Genomic DNA, 18,417 nt, shown 5'->3' with positions numbered 1-18,417 from the left:
AAGATGCGACTGAAGGTTTGTTTGATGACCGTGACAGGTCGACCGATTAAGGTAATCTTGAACAGAGTCAGATCTAACATTACATAAGTCCATCTTATCTCAAGTCACTATTTCTTCTTGGTGGGTCTATATCATGGAATACTTGTCGATTGTGAAATAATGCAGGGCCAGATCTACATCAGTCCGATGCTGGACTGGAGCTGCGGCAGAAATAAACTATGAACGCAAGACCATTGTGGCCTCCCGGTCACGCACTCAAACTCCTCCAGAAAGTACAGAGGCACGAGTCTCCCATGGAACTCGTGTACACGTCCCATGAACGTTGGCCTTGCCCTCGATTGCCAATTCACCCGCAACGTAAATTTGACACCATTCGTATATCTGTCTTAGACTCTTCCTTCAATCCACCGACATGCGCCCATCTTACTCTGGCAAACTCTTCACCTCCACGGTACACCATGAACTCCGGCCTCACAGACTCGACTTTGGCATCAGTAGCTGAGCTTGATTATGATGCAAAACTGCTACTGCTATCCGTTCGGAACGCCGACAAAGCACTGAAATCCGGTGATGCGACATATGAGCAGCGTCTGGAGATGATGTACCTCTTCTCAAAGGACATACCAACATCTGTCTCGCAGCGCCCCGAGGATAAATCTGAGTCTGCGCATGCCAACGTCGCAATAGCCATCGTTGATGAACCAACTTTTGTCGGAAAAGCCGTAGTTCTTCGGCAGTTCCTGCATGCGCGGATTTCGGGCTTGTATACCCCGGCAACTGCTCTGGACGGAATGGCAATATCACCCACTTCTGACGGAATATCAATACCAGGTCTACGCCTAGTATTCCTGCTAGGCTTTGATACTCTCGTCCGCCTGCTGTCTCCGAGATATTATGCATCTGAAGCTGCGATGATGCATTCTCTTCGTTTGTTTTTCTCGCCTGCGGGAGATGATTGCTATGTGGTGTGTGCTAGGCGAAAATTGGCAGAAGTGGAACATACAATACAAGAGGATGTAGAAGCGAAGACTTTATCCGCGGCAAAGGAATTTGTAGAGAGCGAGCGAGTTGCTTTGATCAGCATAGGTGCTGACGGCGTTGACGAGCAAACTAGTTCAAGCCAAGTGAGAACAAAGGTTGCACTCAAGGACGAGACGTGGAAGAAACTTGTTACCCCATCTATCGCCAACTATATTACTCAGAACAGCTTGTACGTTTCTTGATGCTGCTACTACCCGCGCATTTGCACGCAAGTGAAAGCGAAGAAATCTATTATATTCCAGTCTACTCTATGTTACAACAACGGATATCAATTTCATTCATGCGTAAAGTATTGAATTATCAAAAACATGCCAGTCATGATTGTCCAAGGTGAACGATTCTCTATGATGAAGCTTGAGCGAAAGCGATAGCAACGGTCTGATGAATGCACATGTCAGTCATGATTTGGTGATGTAGGTTCACGACACATACCTCAGAATGACTCAAGGATACCAACACATTAGTGATCCCTTTGCCCTGTGCAGCAGCTTTTGCGTTGCCGTGAAGAGTTACAGTCGGAACGCCAGACTCGTTAGGGAGGATCTCAATGTCCTTCATTGCAGCGGCAGCGCCCTTGGACGGCACACCGAGCGACTTGAACACTGCTTCCTTTCCTACCCATCGAGCTGCGAAGGAGGACGGAGGTGACGGTTGGGCGCGGCAGTAGGCAATCTCAGCCTCAGTGAAGTTGCGTTCGACGAAACAAGGGTTAGAGGACGGCACGGAGGAGATCAGCTCTTGATCGACACCGACTCCTGCTACAGCTCCCTTTGACGCAAGAGCATCTGCAACAACCCTGGCGTTGGCAGTATCAAACGGAATGCTCTTATCAAGGCTGGTGGTATACGAGTAGCTGCGGGTCTTCGGGTTGAAGGTAGCACGAGCCATGGGGTTCATGAGAACCGCCTGCTCCAACTCGGGACTGTACGGCGGGCCTTCCTTGATCTTGACAAGGGTGTTGGAGGTCATCATCTCGGTCATAACCTTATATGCCTCTTGCGCACGGGACTGATTGCGTATCTTGTACGACTCATAATCGGAGGTTTCAAGAGCACCGAAGAGATAACGGGGATGAATAACAACTGCAGTGCCCCCGACTTGACCGAAACCGAAGGATGACTAGTAGCCAGGGTATTAGCCCGTGATGAAGACGGATCATTTGAACTCACCATGACACCAGCGCGGATACCATCAGTATGAATAGACCTCGATGGGAACATGAGGAAGTGATGAGCTTCGAATCGGGCATCGATATTGCTAAAGGATGTCATGAGCAGGAGAAGCCAATCCGAAGACAGAATACTTACTCGCTGTTGCGGTTACCTGGGATAATACCAGTGATGACAGTCTGCAACAAACCAGCCATCTGCCACGCCGCTGAACCACCTTCGAGTGTCCAAGCAAGCTCTTCTGAGCAATGACAGGAACAGCATTGCCGTGGGTGCGTGACATGGACTCGAAGACGTTGTGCCAGATCTGCGTCTCATTCTTCTCATTCGCACCGGTACTCGTTCCATGAATCGAGAGGACACCAATGTCATCTGCTGTCAAGCCCCACACGGCGAGCGCACGGCGCATAGGAGCCACACGAGCATCAGTACCCTCTAGCATGCCATACGTAGCCAAGGCCTCCTTCTCTTGGCCGCGAGCTTCCTTCTCGATATCGGCAACGCGGGAGGAGAAGTATTCCTTGTCAACATCCCTACCATCGGCCTCGAGAGTGTCCATCTCTTCCCGCAACTGAGCAAGCTCGTGATCAAGCCACTCGGAGATCTGCTTGCGTCTGAAGGCGATCTGGCGAGATCGGTAGTCGAGACTGAGACTAGGAAGGGGGTACTTCGATGGGAGTTCTCTTGCGACAGAAAGAGCACCGCGACCAGGAGCTGGAATAGATCGTCCAGCCTTGTCACTGTAGAACGGTGATTAATTGTACGTCGTTCAGGTTTGACGTAAACTTACGTGGAAGTCGACGTGAATGCGAGAATACCACGGATAGGAGCACCAATTTCCAAGGCTGTCTTTGCAGTCATGATGATGTGTATACCAGTCCCTTGAGACTCCATAAACTATTAAGCAAAGTTGGTGAGTTCAATATATCGAGGGTATGGATCAGAGGACTTACGCCTGAGCGAGTGGTTGTAGCGGGCCGGGACATCTCAGTGGGCTCACGTCCCATGGCGAACTCAGTCTCAGCGTTGCTCGTGGCCTTCATGTTGGCGAATTCGTAAGAGCCCTCCTCGCTGATGTCGTCGAAGCCACCAGCAATCATGACCTTCGCCTTCCCAGATAATAGCGTATCAGACGCGATCTCGAGAGATTGGAGTGCAGTCGCACTGAAATTTGAGACAACGTGAGGAACAACAAACCATGAAACCTTATTAACACGCACCAAGCGCCAACAGGAATCTTCACCGGACCGCTAGAAGACATCAGAAGAAGGTTAATCCATCCAGCAGTAGTGTTGATGAAACTGAAGATATATCAATTATGCATAATCGTGAAGAAAAGTCAGGTGGACTGACGTCTCCTGCAAGATATCGTTCTGAACGTCTTTCTCTTCACGGCGGTCTTTGAACATTTGCGCAAGACTTTCCGTGCCGCCCATGCCGCTGCCGACGCACGTACCAACTTCAGAGGGGTGGAAGTACTTGTATAGTTCGTAGGGATCGGTGATTCCAGACATGTTCAAAGCCTCAGCAGTGCAGACAAGGGCCCAGAGAGTGGCACGATCTGTTTGAGCGATGATATCTGGTGGAATACCGTAGCGGCCAGCATCCCATCCTGTGGGAATTTGACCAGCAACGAGGCGACTGAATTTGAACGCCTTGGGGACAAAGACGCGTGCACCCTTCTTAAATTTGACAAACCACTGGTCACCTTCTCCGGTCCAGATATCGCATTTGTCGCCATGCTCGTACTTGAACTTCTCGGCCTCAGATTGCGCAACTTCGACTGGTTCCAAGTCATGAATAAGCTCGATCTCTTGGTTGAAGACCTTCTTCTTGGGATCGTAGCCGCGGAACAGCTCGGGCTCTGCGAGGATATTCATAACTGATCAATAAAGGTCATGACGGGACTCACCAATCAACCGCACACCAGCGTGACTCAAAATCTCCTTCTCGTAGCGACTTCTGACATCCTTGTCGTCGACGGGCTCGCCAGTCTTAGAATCAACCCAACCAACGTACAGTGAACCGTCCTTGAGACGCCCATCGAAGTGCTTGATGTAACCCATGAGCCAGGCCATCTCAATACAGCCCTCAATCGTGAACTCTCCTCGTGCCTCCATTTCCCAACGTGTACGTGAACTACCCCAAGGACCGACCTCGGCGAATCCAGTGATGACGACAACCTTCTCCAGATCGATGATGCCACGGAGTTTCTCGAGATCGTGCAGGGATGAGGTAGGTTCCAGGGCAGGGAATTCGAATTTGAAGTTGGCTCGTGGGACCACATTAACGGTTTGCAGTACACGCTCACCCTCCGCTCCATTGATAACCTTGAAATCAAGAGCATTGTCGCGCGCAATAGCGCGACGGAGTTCACTCTTCTTGTTCAAATTCATGCGAATGCGGCTTGTGATATCAGCGAGGTCAGGGAGGCGATCCATACCACCATTGAGGTCGGCCCAGATAGGCTCAACCTGGGTAATGCTGAAGAGCAATGGGTGCATCAAGCCCAGGATATTGAATGCCATCTCCTTCGCCGAGAAGGTACGGACACCGTGACTCTCAACCTCGTCTGCGACAATGTTGGTAGCGTCCATGAGACCTGTACCGCGAGTCCATCTATGTGGCATAAGCCACCGAGCAACACGAGAAAAATGAGACGATACTCACCCGATAACAGCACCAGCCAAGCAAAGATACTCGCCCCAACTCTCCGAGTTCCAGCGGTTGAACAAAGTCTCCAAAGATATCTTAGACTCCGAATAGAGACCATCGTTGCCGAAAAGACCGTGATTAGGAGACAGGGGAAGGATGACTTGCGTTGGTCTGGTGACGAAGTGACGAGAGGCCTTCTTGTTCTTAACTGCGCCGAGGATGCGCAGCAAGTTCACCAACATGATGCGGTGGGCAAGCTCAGATTTGTCATCCAGGCCATCAATTTCACGGCCATTCTCAGGCACTGCAGCGAAGGGAAGTATGTAGTCGAGATCGAGACCGAGGGTCGCATAGATATAGTCGACGAGTGCTTCAACATCCTGTTTCGAACCTTGGTTGAAGGGAACAACAGTGAGAGCCGATCCTCGAGCGCCAAAGCTCTGGTAGATAGATTGGTAGTACTCCACGGTCGCTCGGTTGTAGCGGGAGGTAGTGATAACAACATGCGCACCGCCCGACAGAAGACCCTTCAAGATCTCTACACCAATGGAGCCCTTGCCGACGCCAGTGAGAAGAGCGTTCTTGTCCTTGAAGGTAGTGCCCGAGGTTGCAATCTCGTGAAGAATGTCCAGGTACACGCCAGTCAAGTTGCTGGAGTACTCCCAGTTGCTGCCCACCTTGCGTTTGAGATGGAGAAGGGGGACCTTGTCTGCGGACACGGTAGTGGCGGCGGAGATCTGCGGACGAAGGAATTGGGAAGATGAGCGACGACTGCGAGTGCGTGCGCGGGTTTGTTCGGGACCCTTTCTGAGGGAACGAACGACTCCCTCGTACAATGCTTTGATGCGGTTCTTCTGGTCTTGACTGATGCCGGGTTGGGATCTGACTACGGTCCACAGCTTCAAAACATCATCTTGCACCTTCTGGATGTTCACGGTGGAGATGGTATCTCCACTGGCCATCTCCTCGACATAAGCTTCCAACTTGCGGACATTCTCCCGGACAACTTCGGAGTAGACAATATCACCTTTCTCCGTGACTTCAGTGTGAGGGGCAGTGGGGAATGTCACTGGTTTGAAAACGTGATCAACGGCAACCGACACAAATCAGTCCGCGTACTTACCATCTTTGTACACTGGAGGGTGATTGATCACTTCCTTTGTGTTGTCGATGAGCTGTTGGCCAAACTGTTTGGCAAGAACATAGGTATCACCCTTGCTAGCGTCGCAACGGTCGATGTTGTACTGCATATAAGTGAGAAGTTCAGGATCGGCGCGGTTGAGTAGAGCGATGCAACGGGCAGTAAGCTCGCGGTCGACGGTGGTGAGCCGGCCATGGATGATGTCGTAGTACATCAGGAGAGCGTCTTGTCGCACCCAGTTCCATGAAGAGTCGAATTGGCGAGCCTTAAGTGGGTCGAAAGCAGGTTGAATACCATCAATGTATGCGTCGCCGTGCTCCTTGATAATGGCGTCCAAGCGAGCTTGCAGTTGAACAGAGTTGGCTTTCTCCTTGTCGAACGCAATCTCCCCAGCACGAGAGTCCTTATTCAGATAACGCATATAAAGCTCAACGTGCTGAGCGGCAAACTGCTCCTGTTCAGCACGGAACTTCAGGAACTCCTCGCTGTTGATGGTTGCACCACCTCCGGAACTACCGCCGGCACCTCCAGCACCTCCACTGGAGAGAGAGATCCCAGAACGCTGAGCGTAGATGGCGACAACGGTATCAAGCCATGCCTTGCCCTCAGCCTCCGAAGAGAGACGTTTGGCAGGCTCCATCGTGGTCCCGAGTAGAAGGACGCCGTCAGCGCGTGATGATCCCAGTCCCCAAGTCTTTGCCAAGTGCGCCTTGATGGCAGACGAATTGAAGCCACCAGGCATCTTACCACCGATCAAGCGGGACACCAAGCCCGAAGTGTACTTGCCGAGAGTACCGGAGTGTCCGACGCTGAGAGCAGAACCGAGCTCTTCCAAAGGCAGCTCTTCACCCTTCTCAGGTGCAGATGAGAATTCAAGTTGCAAATCGCCGAGAATCTCGTTCTGAAGAGTCGATTTGCCGCCGACAAGATCTTTAATGGTCTTGCTCGCAGGAACCTCCTCAATCTTCTTCTTGAGTTTCTGTGCAATGATGGACATGAGGATATCGTTGGCCTTGATGGGGGCATCCTCAATGGAGGCAGCGGGACCAGCCGAAGGTGAAGCTGCGACAGGCGTGGGTGCAGCAGCAGGAGCTGCGAGGGCAGGTGTTGACTCTGCGGGAGCTTCAGCAGCAAGCAGGAGTCGCGGCAACTTCATCTTCGAACTGGTAGTAAATTTCGCGGACATTCTTGGCGTGGCAAAGGATGATTCTCTTGCGGCTCACGGCGTCATCTTGCGCCTCATACTTGGCCTTGAGAGTGCGGGTGGCCATGCCAGTAAGCGTAGGTGAAGGACCAAGCTCGATGAAACGTTCGAAGTGATACTGAGTGAACAACAAGTCCTGGGTTTCAATCCAACGGACAGGAGATGCGAATTGGTACGAGAGGAGTTCGACGAGGATAGTGTATGCAAGTTTCTGACGCTGCTCAGAGGATGTCCAATCGTCCTGATCCCACCTCTTGAGAACCTTGTCGAGACGGGGCGAAGATGTCTGGTCATAGATGAGCTGTGCGTACTCGCGCGTGATATCAAATGGCTTGGCGACCAAGTTCGGGATATATTTTCCGATAAGCATGTCAGGGTTAAGAAGCGACGGGTTGATCTTCTTCGAGAGGTCTGGAGAAAGTGATTAGATGGGTCGCCGTAATGTACGTTCATGACTTACATGCACGGAAGGGCATGACACCAGCCCAGAGGTAACGAGAGTGGAAGGGCACATCTATACCAGGCAGAGGAATGGTTGCAAAGCCACGCTCAAGCTTGATGTAGCCCTCTGCTCGCTGCTGCTCTTTGGCGCGCTCGAAGCACTCCATCACGATGTCCCCAAGCATCTCCTTGACCTTCTCGACGGTGAATTGCTCAGTCAGCTGTAGATACTGACGGTAAATTGCAATTATTTCGATAAGATGAAGCACAAACCTTGTGAATGTCGATCTTCTGAACTTTCAGGTAGTTCAAGACGTTCGTCATGGTCTGAAGAGCTAGAAGCTCTCCAGCACAAACATATTGTTGACCCTGTGCAAAATACATGTTAGCGACGAGAAAGAGCTAAAGTGAGAAACACTGACCTCAACGTTGTAGTTGACGATCTCGAGCAACGTGCTCGTACGAGTGGAAATGGTGTCGACGACCTCACGAAGTGCCGCATCGGTAAAAGTCTTCGAGATACGGCTGGGGTTGACAGCACACATAGCATAGTTAGAGCGGTTGTGAGCATCACGCTCAACGGCCCGCTGCATCGTGATCCCACGGTAGAAAACGACATCGACAAGAGCGGATATATGGAGGACATCAGCCATGGAGGCGAGAGCAGAGTATTCACCAAGCGAGTGTCCAGCAAACGCGCAGTTCTTCTGGACGAAGCCCTTAGCGCGCATATCTTCGAATGCAGCTTTCTCGGTCACGACTAGCGCAATCTGTGCGAATTGAGTAGCAAAAAGGAGACCACTGGGGTGGCTGAAGGTATATTTCGGGGTACGAATGTCGATGTCGGCGAAGAGGGGATGCGTTTTGACAATGCCGTCCTTGTCCATGGTGTCGTAGGTCATGTCCATGTACCTCTGGCGGATTGCCTGGCCCTTGATACCACCAAAGTGGATAGTCTTCTCCTTCGGGTTGTCCTTGACGATCTCAACGATGGAGAAGCCATACACGGCAAGCAAGTGCGCATCGGCTCCTTCCCAGACTGCGCGAGCAGCGGAGGAGCTGTTGTACAAATCCATTCCCATGCCAGGCTCCTGTGAGCCCTGGCCGGTGAAGACGTAGACGGTGGTAGCCTGTGCAACCTCTGCAGTTCCCTCGAGGACCTTCTCTTCGCGCTGGTTCAACGTTTCGACCTTGACGACCATGTTGCCATCGCGCATGCCAACGTGGCGGATGTTGACCTTCAGCTCATCGCCAGGCAAGATCATGCCGACGAAGGAGACATCATATCTAGAAGAAATTAGATCGCTGACCACGTATCCAGGTGACTTCACTTACGCAACGACACGGTCAGGATTGCCTTCCGCGACAATGTTTTCGACGTAACGGCGCGTAGCAGCGCTTGACCACATGCCATGGGTGATGGTACCAGGGAGCGATGCGTAATCTGCGAAATAAGGATTGACATGGATGGGATTGAAATCACCCGAGACCTTCGAGTATGGTTCATTTGCAAGAGGAGAATTGAACGTGGTAGAGACCTTGCTGGACATTGTGTACCCCTCATTGGTGAGTTGAGTGAGACGGCCTTCCTGAGTGCCACGACGCTCGAGGTGCGCAACGACAGGGTTCCCGTGGCATCCTTCCTGCTCGAACTCCACTGACGCGACTTTCTTCAAGCGCTTGAGCTGATCTCGCATGAACACGTCACCAGAGACTGTGACGTCCCGGTAAGTGGTCCTGTCCTTGAACGTGACCTGCGATTGCACTCGGAAAACGAGGGTCATGCCAGCCTTGAGAGGCGTCAACTCGTCTTCCCAGCTCAACCACTCCTTAGACTGCATGACGCCGACATCAGCATCATTAGCGATCTCCACGACGTAGTCAGGCTCGTTGACAGTCTCAAAAGTATTCTCGAAGTCGATGAAACGACCGCGGTAAAGGAACGACGAAACAACCTCGATGACGGGCTTTCCGTCACGGAAAACATGCCCCTTGACCTTCACGACCTTGCCAGCATCCGTGTTCTTAACCGACGAAATGCGTGCGTCAGCAATGCAGACATCGCCAGCAACCAAGGGCGTTGCGCCAGCAACCAGGCGGAAGCCATTCGAGAGGTGGACCAACTTCAGCAGATCCCCATCAATAGACACAGGGAAAATCGCCTTCATAATCGCCTATATCATTGTCCCCAGTCAGTCCAAGACCCTGAAGCATACGGGTGTCCAACGACGTACCTGCCACCCAGTCACAATCGCAAAATCCATCGGAGCCTTGACAATCTCCGTGCGTGCCGTCTTGAATGCCTCATTCTGATTGCCAACAACACCACAGAACATCCCTACATCCTCAGCAGAAATTGTGACCTCGGGGCCTATGAACGTCTCATGAATATCAATCTCAGGCATTTCTTCTTCGTCACCGAACCACAACTTCCAGTAGAACTCTTTGATGCGACGATTGCGATCGACTGCGACCTCGTGGATTGGTATCGCGCCTGTGGATGGTACGTATTTGAATTGCAAAGAAAGGGGCACGGATACATCGCGCCTGTCCTCGTAGAAAGTGACGTCGATAAGCTTGGAAGATGCAGTATAGTGGATCTCAACAGCCTTGAAATCGGGCTTGTGCGTGCCATGCGAGCGACCAGCACCATAGAAGGTCAGAGATGATGGCGAGCCTTTGTCCATGCCAATGACCACCTTCTGCCCACGTCTCGGCGCAAGTGCTCGTTGGAGCGGGTTGTCGATGTATGCAGTGCCTTGAACAATTGTGTCAGATGTCAACAACGCCTTGAGCCAGCCCAGCTCTGAGCCGGACAGCGCCTGCAACCACTCCTTCGTGTCCGGGATCACATCATCAACAGTATACGTCACGCTCTTCGCGGTTTCCTCATACGCAACACCATCGGGAGTCTCGGCCTCCTCTGCGACAGGAGCAAGGTAGTCAACAGTTGGCACCTTAGAAACGTCCCCACCGTAGGAACGCTCGAGGAGCTTCTTAACGAGGCAGGAAGTGATATTGCCAAGAAGGTCCTTGATGGGTTCGTCCTTGACTGTGGAGTACTTGACGGCAACGGGGCCTTGAAGAATGCACACACGCTGTGGGTCCTGGTCAAACACCGCTTCGATATCCTCTGCAGCCCAAAGCGAATCCTGCATTCATCCATGAGGTCAGTGAACGATCTCCGCAACGGAGGGTGTATTGATACAAACCTTCTTGAACCACACCTCAAAGCTACTGTCCAAAATCGGAATGAAAGGCGCAGGCTTCTGGCCTGCGCGCTGAGAGATGGTAAGGAAGTATGCGCGGTCCTCAGAGGCGAGCAACTGAGTCTTTGAGGCAGGATACTTGTCAAAGAACGACTCCACGAACTTGCTGGGATCGTCCAGCTCTGTGAAGCTCTGCAGCACACTGGGCTTCGACCCTCCATTGACACCTGCAAATCTCTCTTCCACGCGCCTCAACCAATCGCCCGTCAAGTTCCTCAAGCTCAAGTCGATCCACCGACTCTGATGCGAGACGTACATCAGACGGACCATGCGCAGAGCGACTTCCTCATATGTCATGTCACCCAGATCGAGGGCAACGCTCCCATCCTTCTTCCAACCGAACCACGGCTTCGCAAAGTCTGCATTCAACTTGCCGATGATCTCCGCTTTGCGCTCAGCGAGCCAAGGGTCGCGCTTCTCCTTCGGGAGCTTGAAGACGGTGTCATCAAACTCCTTCCAGAGCTTCACAGCGCGCGTGGCGACCTTGTGGATAGGTTCGCCCAGCTCTGAGCGCACCGTCAAGATCCCGCCGGTAGGCTTCGCGTACGTGTTTTCCCATTGCTTGTCGTCCACACCAGGCGCTTTAACGATGAGATCTTTCACGCTGGAGCTCGTGTGCGCTTCCTTGGCCACCATCACACGCGACGCAAATAGGAAACCGTCGAATGGCATGAGCTGCTGGCCGTAGAGGTCCTTTGACCAATCACCAGTGAGGTAAGGCCACACATCATCAGCACCTCCGAACCCGGAACCGCCGACAAGAATCAAGTTCTCCTGCGCACGCATGGCGCTGTATGTTTTCAGCACAGGCATATGGAAGTCTTCGTATGAGTGGTGACCACCGGCGCGGCCTCCCGTCCATTGAAGAATGATAGGGAAATCAGGGTTGGACTTCGCGATATTGACGACCTGCCTGATACCATCCACCGAGCCCGGCTTGAACGACACGTGCCGGATACCAGCCTTCCTCAATCCATCGATGATCTCTGCTGCTTTCTCAGTGCTGGGAATGCCGGCAGCAACACAGAAACCTTCGATAGGCAAACCCTCGCGGCGCATTTCTTGCCATAAGGGGAACTGGAAGCCGAATTGACGGGGGTTGATGTAGAGGGCGTTGAGCGTGAGACCGACGCCTGTAGGAATCTGTGCTTGAATCTCGGCAACTTTTGCACGTAGTGCTGCAGGGTTGTAGTGACCTCCACCTGCCAGCTCGATGTGGTACCCTGCAGAGAGGACCGCAGAGACAAAGCCCGCTTTCACGGTTGTGGGTGTCATACCAGCGACCATGATCGGAGGCTTCCCGAGCAGGCGCGAGAACGGCGTGTCAAGGTGGATAGTACCATCACTGTGATCTTATGTCAGAATCTGGAATGAAAAGTCACCGTCCTGGGTTGACGCACCATGTCTTCACAAGTTTTGGCGCGTATTTCTTGCTCCACCACTCCTCGTACTTGACTTCCTCAATATCAAATAGCTCTGCCTCACCGCGGCCCTTATCGCCTAGCGTGACTACGCGCACACCGCGACCTTCAAGATTACGAGCTGTGAGAGGCCCAATACCATTCAGGCCACCAGGACCAAAGTCGACGACGTGTGTCGCGGTCTCAGGGAAACCAGTTGCGAGCGTCCAGTGAATGGGGGATGTAAAGATCTGGTCGCATAACGAACGCGTGATAGATGTCTCCAAAGTGCGCATATCAGAGCCTACAACCATCAAATCAGCCAGAAACGCGTTTTGAAGTAACTGTATGCGCACCATCTTCGGTGTTGAATACTGGAATACCCAATTCTTCCTTGGTCCAAAGCTCCTCGCCTTCAAGATCTTCATCACACAACTTCTCGGCAGCACCCTTCAAATGCGCGCTGTGGTATGGGGCATTCACCACCAAAAATCGGACACCGAACGCGGGTTTGCGTTGCGAAAACGGAACCTTGCTCTGGTCAAGCCCAGAAGGTGCACGTACTTTCCTCAAGTTCGTGACGAGCCCACACAGAGAACGTGGAGGGCCAGTCACGACAAAGTTTCTGGGACCATTGAACAGGGAGACAGCGATCTGTGCATTGGCAGGTAGATGATCATTTGTAGCGTCGATATGGGGCTGCAACAGAGCGAGGGACAGGTTCGTGACCGAAAGCATGGGCGTGGGGTCACCCTCGCCTCCATCGATGCAGTCTTGAACGATGCTTGGTTCTAAGGCAAGCACAGGGAAGGCTTCCTGCCCGCGCAGACCACAAAAGAAGAGCCATCGGAGGGCTTTCTTGGCGTTGATATTAAATGATTCGATAGATGTAGACGCAGAAATGGCGATGGCAGAAACAACGCCCTGCGAATGGCCGGTTGCACCAGCGAAATGATCGCGAAGCTCGCCGGGAGTGAATCCGGAGACGTGACAGATGACGAGGTACTGCACTAGCTGTGTGAGACCGATCAAGGGAAGCGAAACTGGGATAGAGGCAAGGTATTCGACAGGGGGACGAGGAGAAGTGCCTGCAAGCCATGCCGCGACGTTCATGCCATAATTGTAAAAGCTACAACCCTGGCGGGATGCAACGAGAGGAAGGAGAATATCATTGGTGATGGACGTAATTATTGGAGAAACGTAAGGCTTGTAAATGTCGTGCAGCGACTGAAGCTCGTCAAAGTAGACCTCGTTGGTCCCTTGACCACCAAAAAGCGCATATATTGATGCTTCAGTGTCATCAACAGCTGTGAGAAGAGCAGAAGCAGGTGGACCTGGGATGTCTGCAATATTATGGTTCTCTAGGGTAGCACGTGCAGTAAAGTAAGCTGCAAGGATTCCAGTGCGGACCTCGGTATCGAACGGGTTTACGAAAGAGAAGACGTCGGTATCGGTAAGATATGAGGAGACGAAATGCGTGAACACGCGATTGAGCAGGGAGGTGCGTGTCTTTGTGCAGTCTGATGCATCGGAAGTCCTCTGTGCAATGAAAGCGAGGAAACGTGCAAAGAGATCTACATAGGCCTGTAATGGGAGCTCTGGGTTAGCGACGGTGTCTACGACATCGACGTGTTGCTGTGACGAGATGAAGTCATCTCTAAGGACTTCAGCAGCGATCCACTCGTCTATTTGGGTAGAGACGGGAATGGAGACCTAAAAAGCCAGTTTAAACAAGGGATGGATGTGACAAAAAAATGACGCGTACTCTAACATTTGCGATGGATATTACTAGTGGACGAGTAGCAAACTGGTTTTCGTGAACGGCGTCGCCGTTCTGGACAGACATTTTGGAGAGATGATGGACGTCAAGAACGACGTACGGGAGAGGACTGAAAGAAGGGGAACGGGTTCAGAGTTTACTTTATATGCCTAGTCCCCAGTGTATTTTAGATTATCCCAATTTTTTTGGTTTCAGGCGTCAACATCCCCAAAAACTGTATGAAAGTCACGTGCTTACGTAATACTTTAACGGTTAACCAACCAATAAGAACGCGTCAGAATTAATTTCGTAAATTCTAGCGTGTTCATCATCGGATATGGACCTGGCATCAGTCTTGGTCTGGCCATGATTTCATATGCTCGTTTCATGACAAGTACATCAAGTTTTCTCAAGCGAAACTGGCGGTGACTGGCAACGATAGAAATCTATTCATCGCGTGCCATGACTCCATTTAAGACACGTAGTAGGTTAGTCCAGCCCCTGTCTCTTGTCAGTACGCACCCACACAACGAAAAATGAGGCATGCATCGAGGCAAATGCAAAGCACACACGTTTGTTTACATCAACTCTGTATCAACATGTGTTGTTTTACTTACATGAGGCCCCTTTCCATCAACGCACATCAATCGATTAGCTCAGATAGTAAGCAGCTCATGTCGATAATCAGCGGCGGCTGGTTTGTCTCGACCTAGGCAACTTGAATCAGACAAAACTGTCGGTATGACAGACTAGATCGAGATAGCACTGGTGTAAAGTATTTTCAACGTCACGTCTTGTAGTACTCTTCCCTGCTAGTGTTCCAGTAATTATCAAATTCATCAGTCTTCCTCTCCGCCGAAGGTGGTCAGTTATTTCATCTTAAAGTTGTTCTCGTTCACCCAACACTCAGTACTGTCTTCCCCCATCAATCAGTCTTCCTCTCCGCCTATACCCCACGATTGCAGGCGGTGGCACTACCCGTCGTTCCTCGTATCAGTGATTTAATTTAAAGGGGTTGTTCTCGTTGAACATCAGTGAACAACCCGAAACTTAAGATTCAAATGCATTGTAATTTTTTATGCAGATTTTTTTTCATCCCCGCCGCCGCCATACTTGTATTCGTCGAGTTTCATCTGTAGGTGTCACTTGTCTATCAAGTACTCCTCCGATCTTCATATCCCCTTACTTGATCGCACAAGAGCCTCACCAAGAACAAGGTCAAGTTCCACATGGGTTTAGGGCAAAAAAATGGACATTCAGAGGATTGAACTCTGGACCTTATACATGCTAGTATGCAAAGCATACGCGCTACCACTGCGCTAAATGCCCATGAATAAGCGCCGAGGGTCGTGCGGGCATGGCCGATCGAGGCATGAAGGTTAAGATGGGAAGCGAGCGGACAGGTTAAAGAACTGCCATCTCAAAGATAATCGATCATTCGATGCATCACCTTCGACAGTACAGCTGGTTCACGGCAAGTTCAACATGTCATGTCCAACGCCGCTGCATTGTGTCTAGAAGTCACAGTATAATTAGCAACCACCGCTCAAAAATGTACTAGTCAATGATTCAACGTTCCACAAAGGGTCAAGGCTGGCATGGAAGCTACGGGTATTAAATACATCGTCAAAAGCTGTATGACAGACTCGTAGGTAAAGATGCAACATAACGTAGTCCTTTCGAAGTAAACGTTCGATAAAGATCATCCACCGGGGCATGGAGCGATGGATAGAAAGGTAGCTATGAACAAAATGCCATGTATTGGCTATGGAGTCCGCATAAGGTATGTGTCCGAGCGAGGGGAACCGGTTAGCATGTGGGAATCGTGATGTTTTTCAGGTTTTTGCTATCAATAGACATCAGCACTGCACAATTGATAACGTGGAGTGAGTAAATTTACTTGGAGTCGAACAAGCCCCAGTATCCCTAGCGAGCAAGGGTGAGATCACCATGACGAAATCAAAAATAACTGAACGTTACCTCTACACCACCATACGTCACGTTCTGCAAGGCAAAGTCAGACCCCGCTCCTGGACATTGCGAGTGCAAGCTTACCTTCCAAGGCTCGTCACTGTACTATTGTCATACATTAAGGTGAGTATAATTTAATTTTAAACGTTCGGAGATGGAATACGCACCTCAAAGAAGAAGTATTCAGTTCCGTTTTGGGTAGCTATTGAATACAACGTTGAGCTATCATTGTCTTTGCTCCATGTGAGAAATGCATACCGCTACATGCGAAATCGTTTATAAATATCTGCAAGTATGGAATTAGCGATCATTGTACGTCATAGCGTGGCAACAACGAGAATGAATCCCACCTGCAAGTTCGCCACGGAAGCGAGTGAAGGCCCATCATTCGGGTTGGCATTGAAAGAAGAAGTGCCCTATAATACAGGTTAAATGAATCAGGGATGAAAGAGAATGAGAACAGACAGTTGGCCAGCCAGTCTCAGCAATGAACATCTTCGGTTTATTCGGAAGAGTTTGCGCAAGAGCTACGTCTGTAGAGCTGAAGAATTCGGCCGTCCAGGCGGCAGCGTTATCAATCGTTTGATTGGCGAACCATGGGTGGACATTGGCCATCTGCACAACATAAGTAGGCGCCAAACATACATAGAGAGGGACACTAACTCCATAGTCGACGGCAGATAGAACTTCGTTGTTGAAATAACTTCCAGCATCTGCATTACCGACTGAGATGTTGGTCAGACCCATCGAGGACAACATTGAACGAGTATCGTTAATCCAGGGTACCAGCATCGCCGCGGCTGTGACAAAACAATTGGAAATTCGTTTAAGCAGGAAAGAACACTATGAACTCGCCTGCCTGTCCTGCGGAGCCGTTGGGGTCCGTCTGCCCTGCCGCTGTAATGTAACTGAGAGTCCGTTTAGCCAACAGTTTGGACTTCAGAAACGAGTGCTAACTCAAGGATGAACTCATTGCCGACTGTGATACCGACCACGTTGCCTGCACCGTATTGCTCAAGAGCAGTCTGAATTTCGCCTTTCTGGCGTGTGTACGAAGTCCCGTTATCGTCGGAAGCGGGGTAGTTACCAAGGTAGACAGACATGTTAACCTTGGTAGCCTGAATAGCGGCAAGCTGCAAACAAGTGTGGGTAAACGCATCCAAGGTACCCCACGTGATAACTTACGACGAGGGAGGACTGATTGCAGTCAGCGCCATAAAGACGAATATTCTGGCAATTATACAATGAGTGCATGGCATATAAGACACCACCGAAAGACTCACCGTTGTGACCTGAGACAACAGCTATAGGTCGTGTAAGAAAGCAAGCGCTCAGAAAGATCCCTCGAAAAACCTACCTGGATATCCTCAATGACCTCCGCTGCGGTACGTTAGACACGTTCCAACCAAGATGATGCAATTTTACACACTTAGATTATTGCCACAGTCGGGGAGCTGCGAGCCCAGTGGCGTATACGCGATACCCCAGAACGAATTGACCAAAGCAGAGTTTTTCGGGAAGTTACTAGGATCGTCGGGGTTCGTCCCAGCTGGAGCGGAGGCGCTCGAACTCGAAGTCGAGCTGTTGTTCGAGCTCTTTTTCGAGAGCGTGACGCCAACGCCGACACCAACAGCGATCAGTACAGCAAGGGTGATTACCGAGCCAATGACCTTTCCAGCAGGACATTGTTAAGTGGTCAAGCACCACATAGGTTGAGTGAAACTCACGATATATTTCGACCGTTTGCTCGCCTTCTGCGACTGCTCCAGCCAGTCGCTGTTGCGGGTTTCGATGTTCTGGTAGGTTGTTTGTGGGACGGGCATGTAGGGCTGGCCTGCAAGTGGATGATTTGTTGGGTTTCCGGGCGTTGGCTCCGATGAGAGATCGTGCGACGAGTCGAAGGGCGAAGGAGCGTGTGTAGCCTGCGCAGCAGAAGTTTAGTTCAGAGAAGGTGTATGCAGGGAGAAGAGACTGAGAATTTGGAGCGGTGCAAAAATAATTGAACCACTAGAACTTCAAGCGAACTCAGGTTTCAGGCTGGACGCTCCACATGACATATATATACATTCTAGGAATAAATGAATGGTAACGGGGTTCTTACCACGCCTGATGATGGTGCATTGCTCGACGGGGTGTCGCTGTAGGGCGCTACCTGTTGCATCGAGCTCGAGTATCCACCTCGTTGCATTTTTGCAAGTATAGCAAAAGAGAGGAACGTTGGAACTGGAACTGAGAATTCGTTGATCCTTTCCCTGAGTTCTTTAATTTCGTGTACCTCAATGAGGGCCGCCAAAAACGCGTCCCGTCACAAGGCGTCAAGGATTGCCTTTTCTTGATTGAACATCACCCAGGCTTGGCGACGGGGAT

General features: G+C 51.0%; 3 protein-coding genes and 1 non-coding gene across 4 annotated transcripts; 1 reads left to right on the top strand and 3 right to left on the bottom strand.

Annotated features, from left to right (window-relative positions):
- The first annotated feature begins 66 nt into the window (after window positions 1-66).
- On the top strand, window positions 67-1,250 carry DFJ58DRAFT_697345 (uncharacterized protein). Its single transcript, XM_041383500.1, has 2 exons — window positions 67-120; window positions 172-1,250. The coding sequence occupies exon 2, from the start codon at window positions 219-221 to the stop codon at window positions 1,221-1,223; it is 1,005 nt and encodes a 334-aa protein (XP_041249065.1). The 5' UTR covers window positions 67-120; window positions 172-218; the 3' UTR covers window positions 1,224-1,250.
- DFJ58DRAFT_904106 (uncharacterized protein) lies at window positions 1,251-14,277 on the bottom strand. The gene is made up of 22 exons (XM_041394896.1): window positions 14,086-14,277; window positions 12,677-14,033; window positions 12,321-12,624; window positions 10,864-12,265; window positions 9,886-10,803; window positions 8,987-9,825; window positions 8,074-8,938; window positions 7,925-8,020; window positions 7,671-7,872; window positions 7,158-7,621; window positions 5,989-7,117; window positions 4,881-5,934; window positions 4,123-4,829; window positions 3,564-4,074; window positions 3,431-3,511; window positions 3,164-3,374; window positions 3,001-3,107; window positions 2,428-2,950; window positions 2,349-2,407; window positions 2,211-2,298; window positions 1,474-2,160; window positions 1,251-1,419 (listed from the first exon to the last, which is right to left on the bottom strand). The coding sequence occupies exons 1-22, from the start codon at window positions 14,164-14,166 to the stop codon at window positions 1,384-1,386; spliced, it is 11,721 nt and encodes a 3,906-aa protein (XP_041249064.1). The 5' UTR covers window positions 14,167-14,277; the 3' UTR covers window positions 1,251-1,383.
- A 1,051-nt stretch (window positions 14,278-15,328) lies between these two features.
- On the bottom strand, window positions 15,329-15,408 carry DFJ58DRAFT_t40. Its single transcript has one exon. It is a non-coding gene; the product is annotated as a tRNA-Ala (tRNA).
- A 61-nt stretch (window positions 15,409-15,469) lies between these two features.
- On the bottom strand, window positions 15,470-18,367 carry DFJ58DRAFT_764502 (glycoside hydrolase family 17 protein). Its single transcript, XM_041388692.1, has 17 exons — window positions 18,152-18,367; window positions 17,778-17,972; window positions 17,480-17,720; window positions 17,408-17,430; window positions 17,334-17,354; window positions 17,236-17,280; window positions 17,008-17,183; window positions 16,906-16,958; window positions 16,714-16,850; window positions 16,516-16,665; window positions 16,401-16,466; window positions 16,309-16,336; window positions 16,218-16,252; window positions 16,135-16,155; window positions 16,060-16,083; window positions 15,980-16,005; window positions 15,470-15,925 (listed from the first exon to the last, which is right to left on the bottom strand). The coding sequence occupies exons 1-17, from the start codon at window positions 18,236-18,238 to the stop codon at window positions 15,889-15,891; spliced, it is 1,365 nt and encodes a 454-aa protein (XP_041249063.1). The 5' UTR covers window positions 18,239-18,367; the 3' UTR covers window positions 15,470-15,888.
- Window positions 18,368-18,417: the final 50 nt, after the last annotated feature.

The sequence above is a fragment of the Suillus subalutaceus genome (genome assembly GCF_016647625.1).
Source record: "Suillus subalutaceus strain FC151 chromosome Unknown DFJ58scaffold_10, whole genome shotgun sequence".
NCBI lineage: Eukaryota > Fungi > Basidiomycota > Agaricomycetes > Boletales > Suillaceae > Suillus > Suillus subalutaceus.
Note: the sequence above shows the minus strand (reverse complement) of the source record. Positions and strands in the feature narration are given on the sequence as shown.

Bases quoted from the DNA above. Each gene is read 5' to 3' on its own strand.
- DFJ58DRAFT_697345 (XM_041383500.1), top strand. From the start codon at position 219: ATGAACGCAAGACCATTGTGGCCTCCCGGTCACGCACTCAAACTCCTC.
- DFJ58DRAFT_904106 (XM_041394896.1), bottom strand. From the start codon at position 14,166: ATGTCTGTCCAGAACGGCGACGCCGTTCACGAAAACCAGTTTGCTACT. The intron at 8,021-8,073 runs GTCAGTGTTTCT...TATTTTGCACAG, and splicing joins TCGTCAACTACAACGTTGAG to GGTCAACAATATGTTTGTGC. The intron at 4,075-4,122 runs GTGAGTCCCGTC...ATATCCTCGCAG, and splicing joins CGCTGGTGTGCGGTTGATTG to AGCCCGAGCTGTTCCGCGGC.
- DFJ58DRAFT_764502 (XM_041388692.1), bottom strand. From the start codon at position 18,238: ATGCAACGAGGTGGATACTCGAGCTCGATGCAACAGGTAGCGCCCTAC. The intron at 17,355-17,407 runs GTAGGTTTTTCG...CACGACCTATAG, and splicing joins AGGTCATTGAGGATATCCAG to CTGTTGTCTCAGGTCACAAC. The intron at 17,184-17,235 runs GTAAGTTATCAC...ACTTGTTTGCAG, and splicing joins GCAATCAGTCCTCCCTCGTC to CTTGCCGCTATTCAGGCTAC.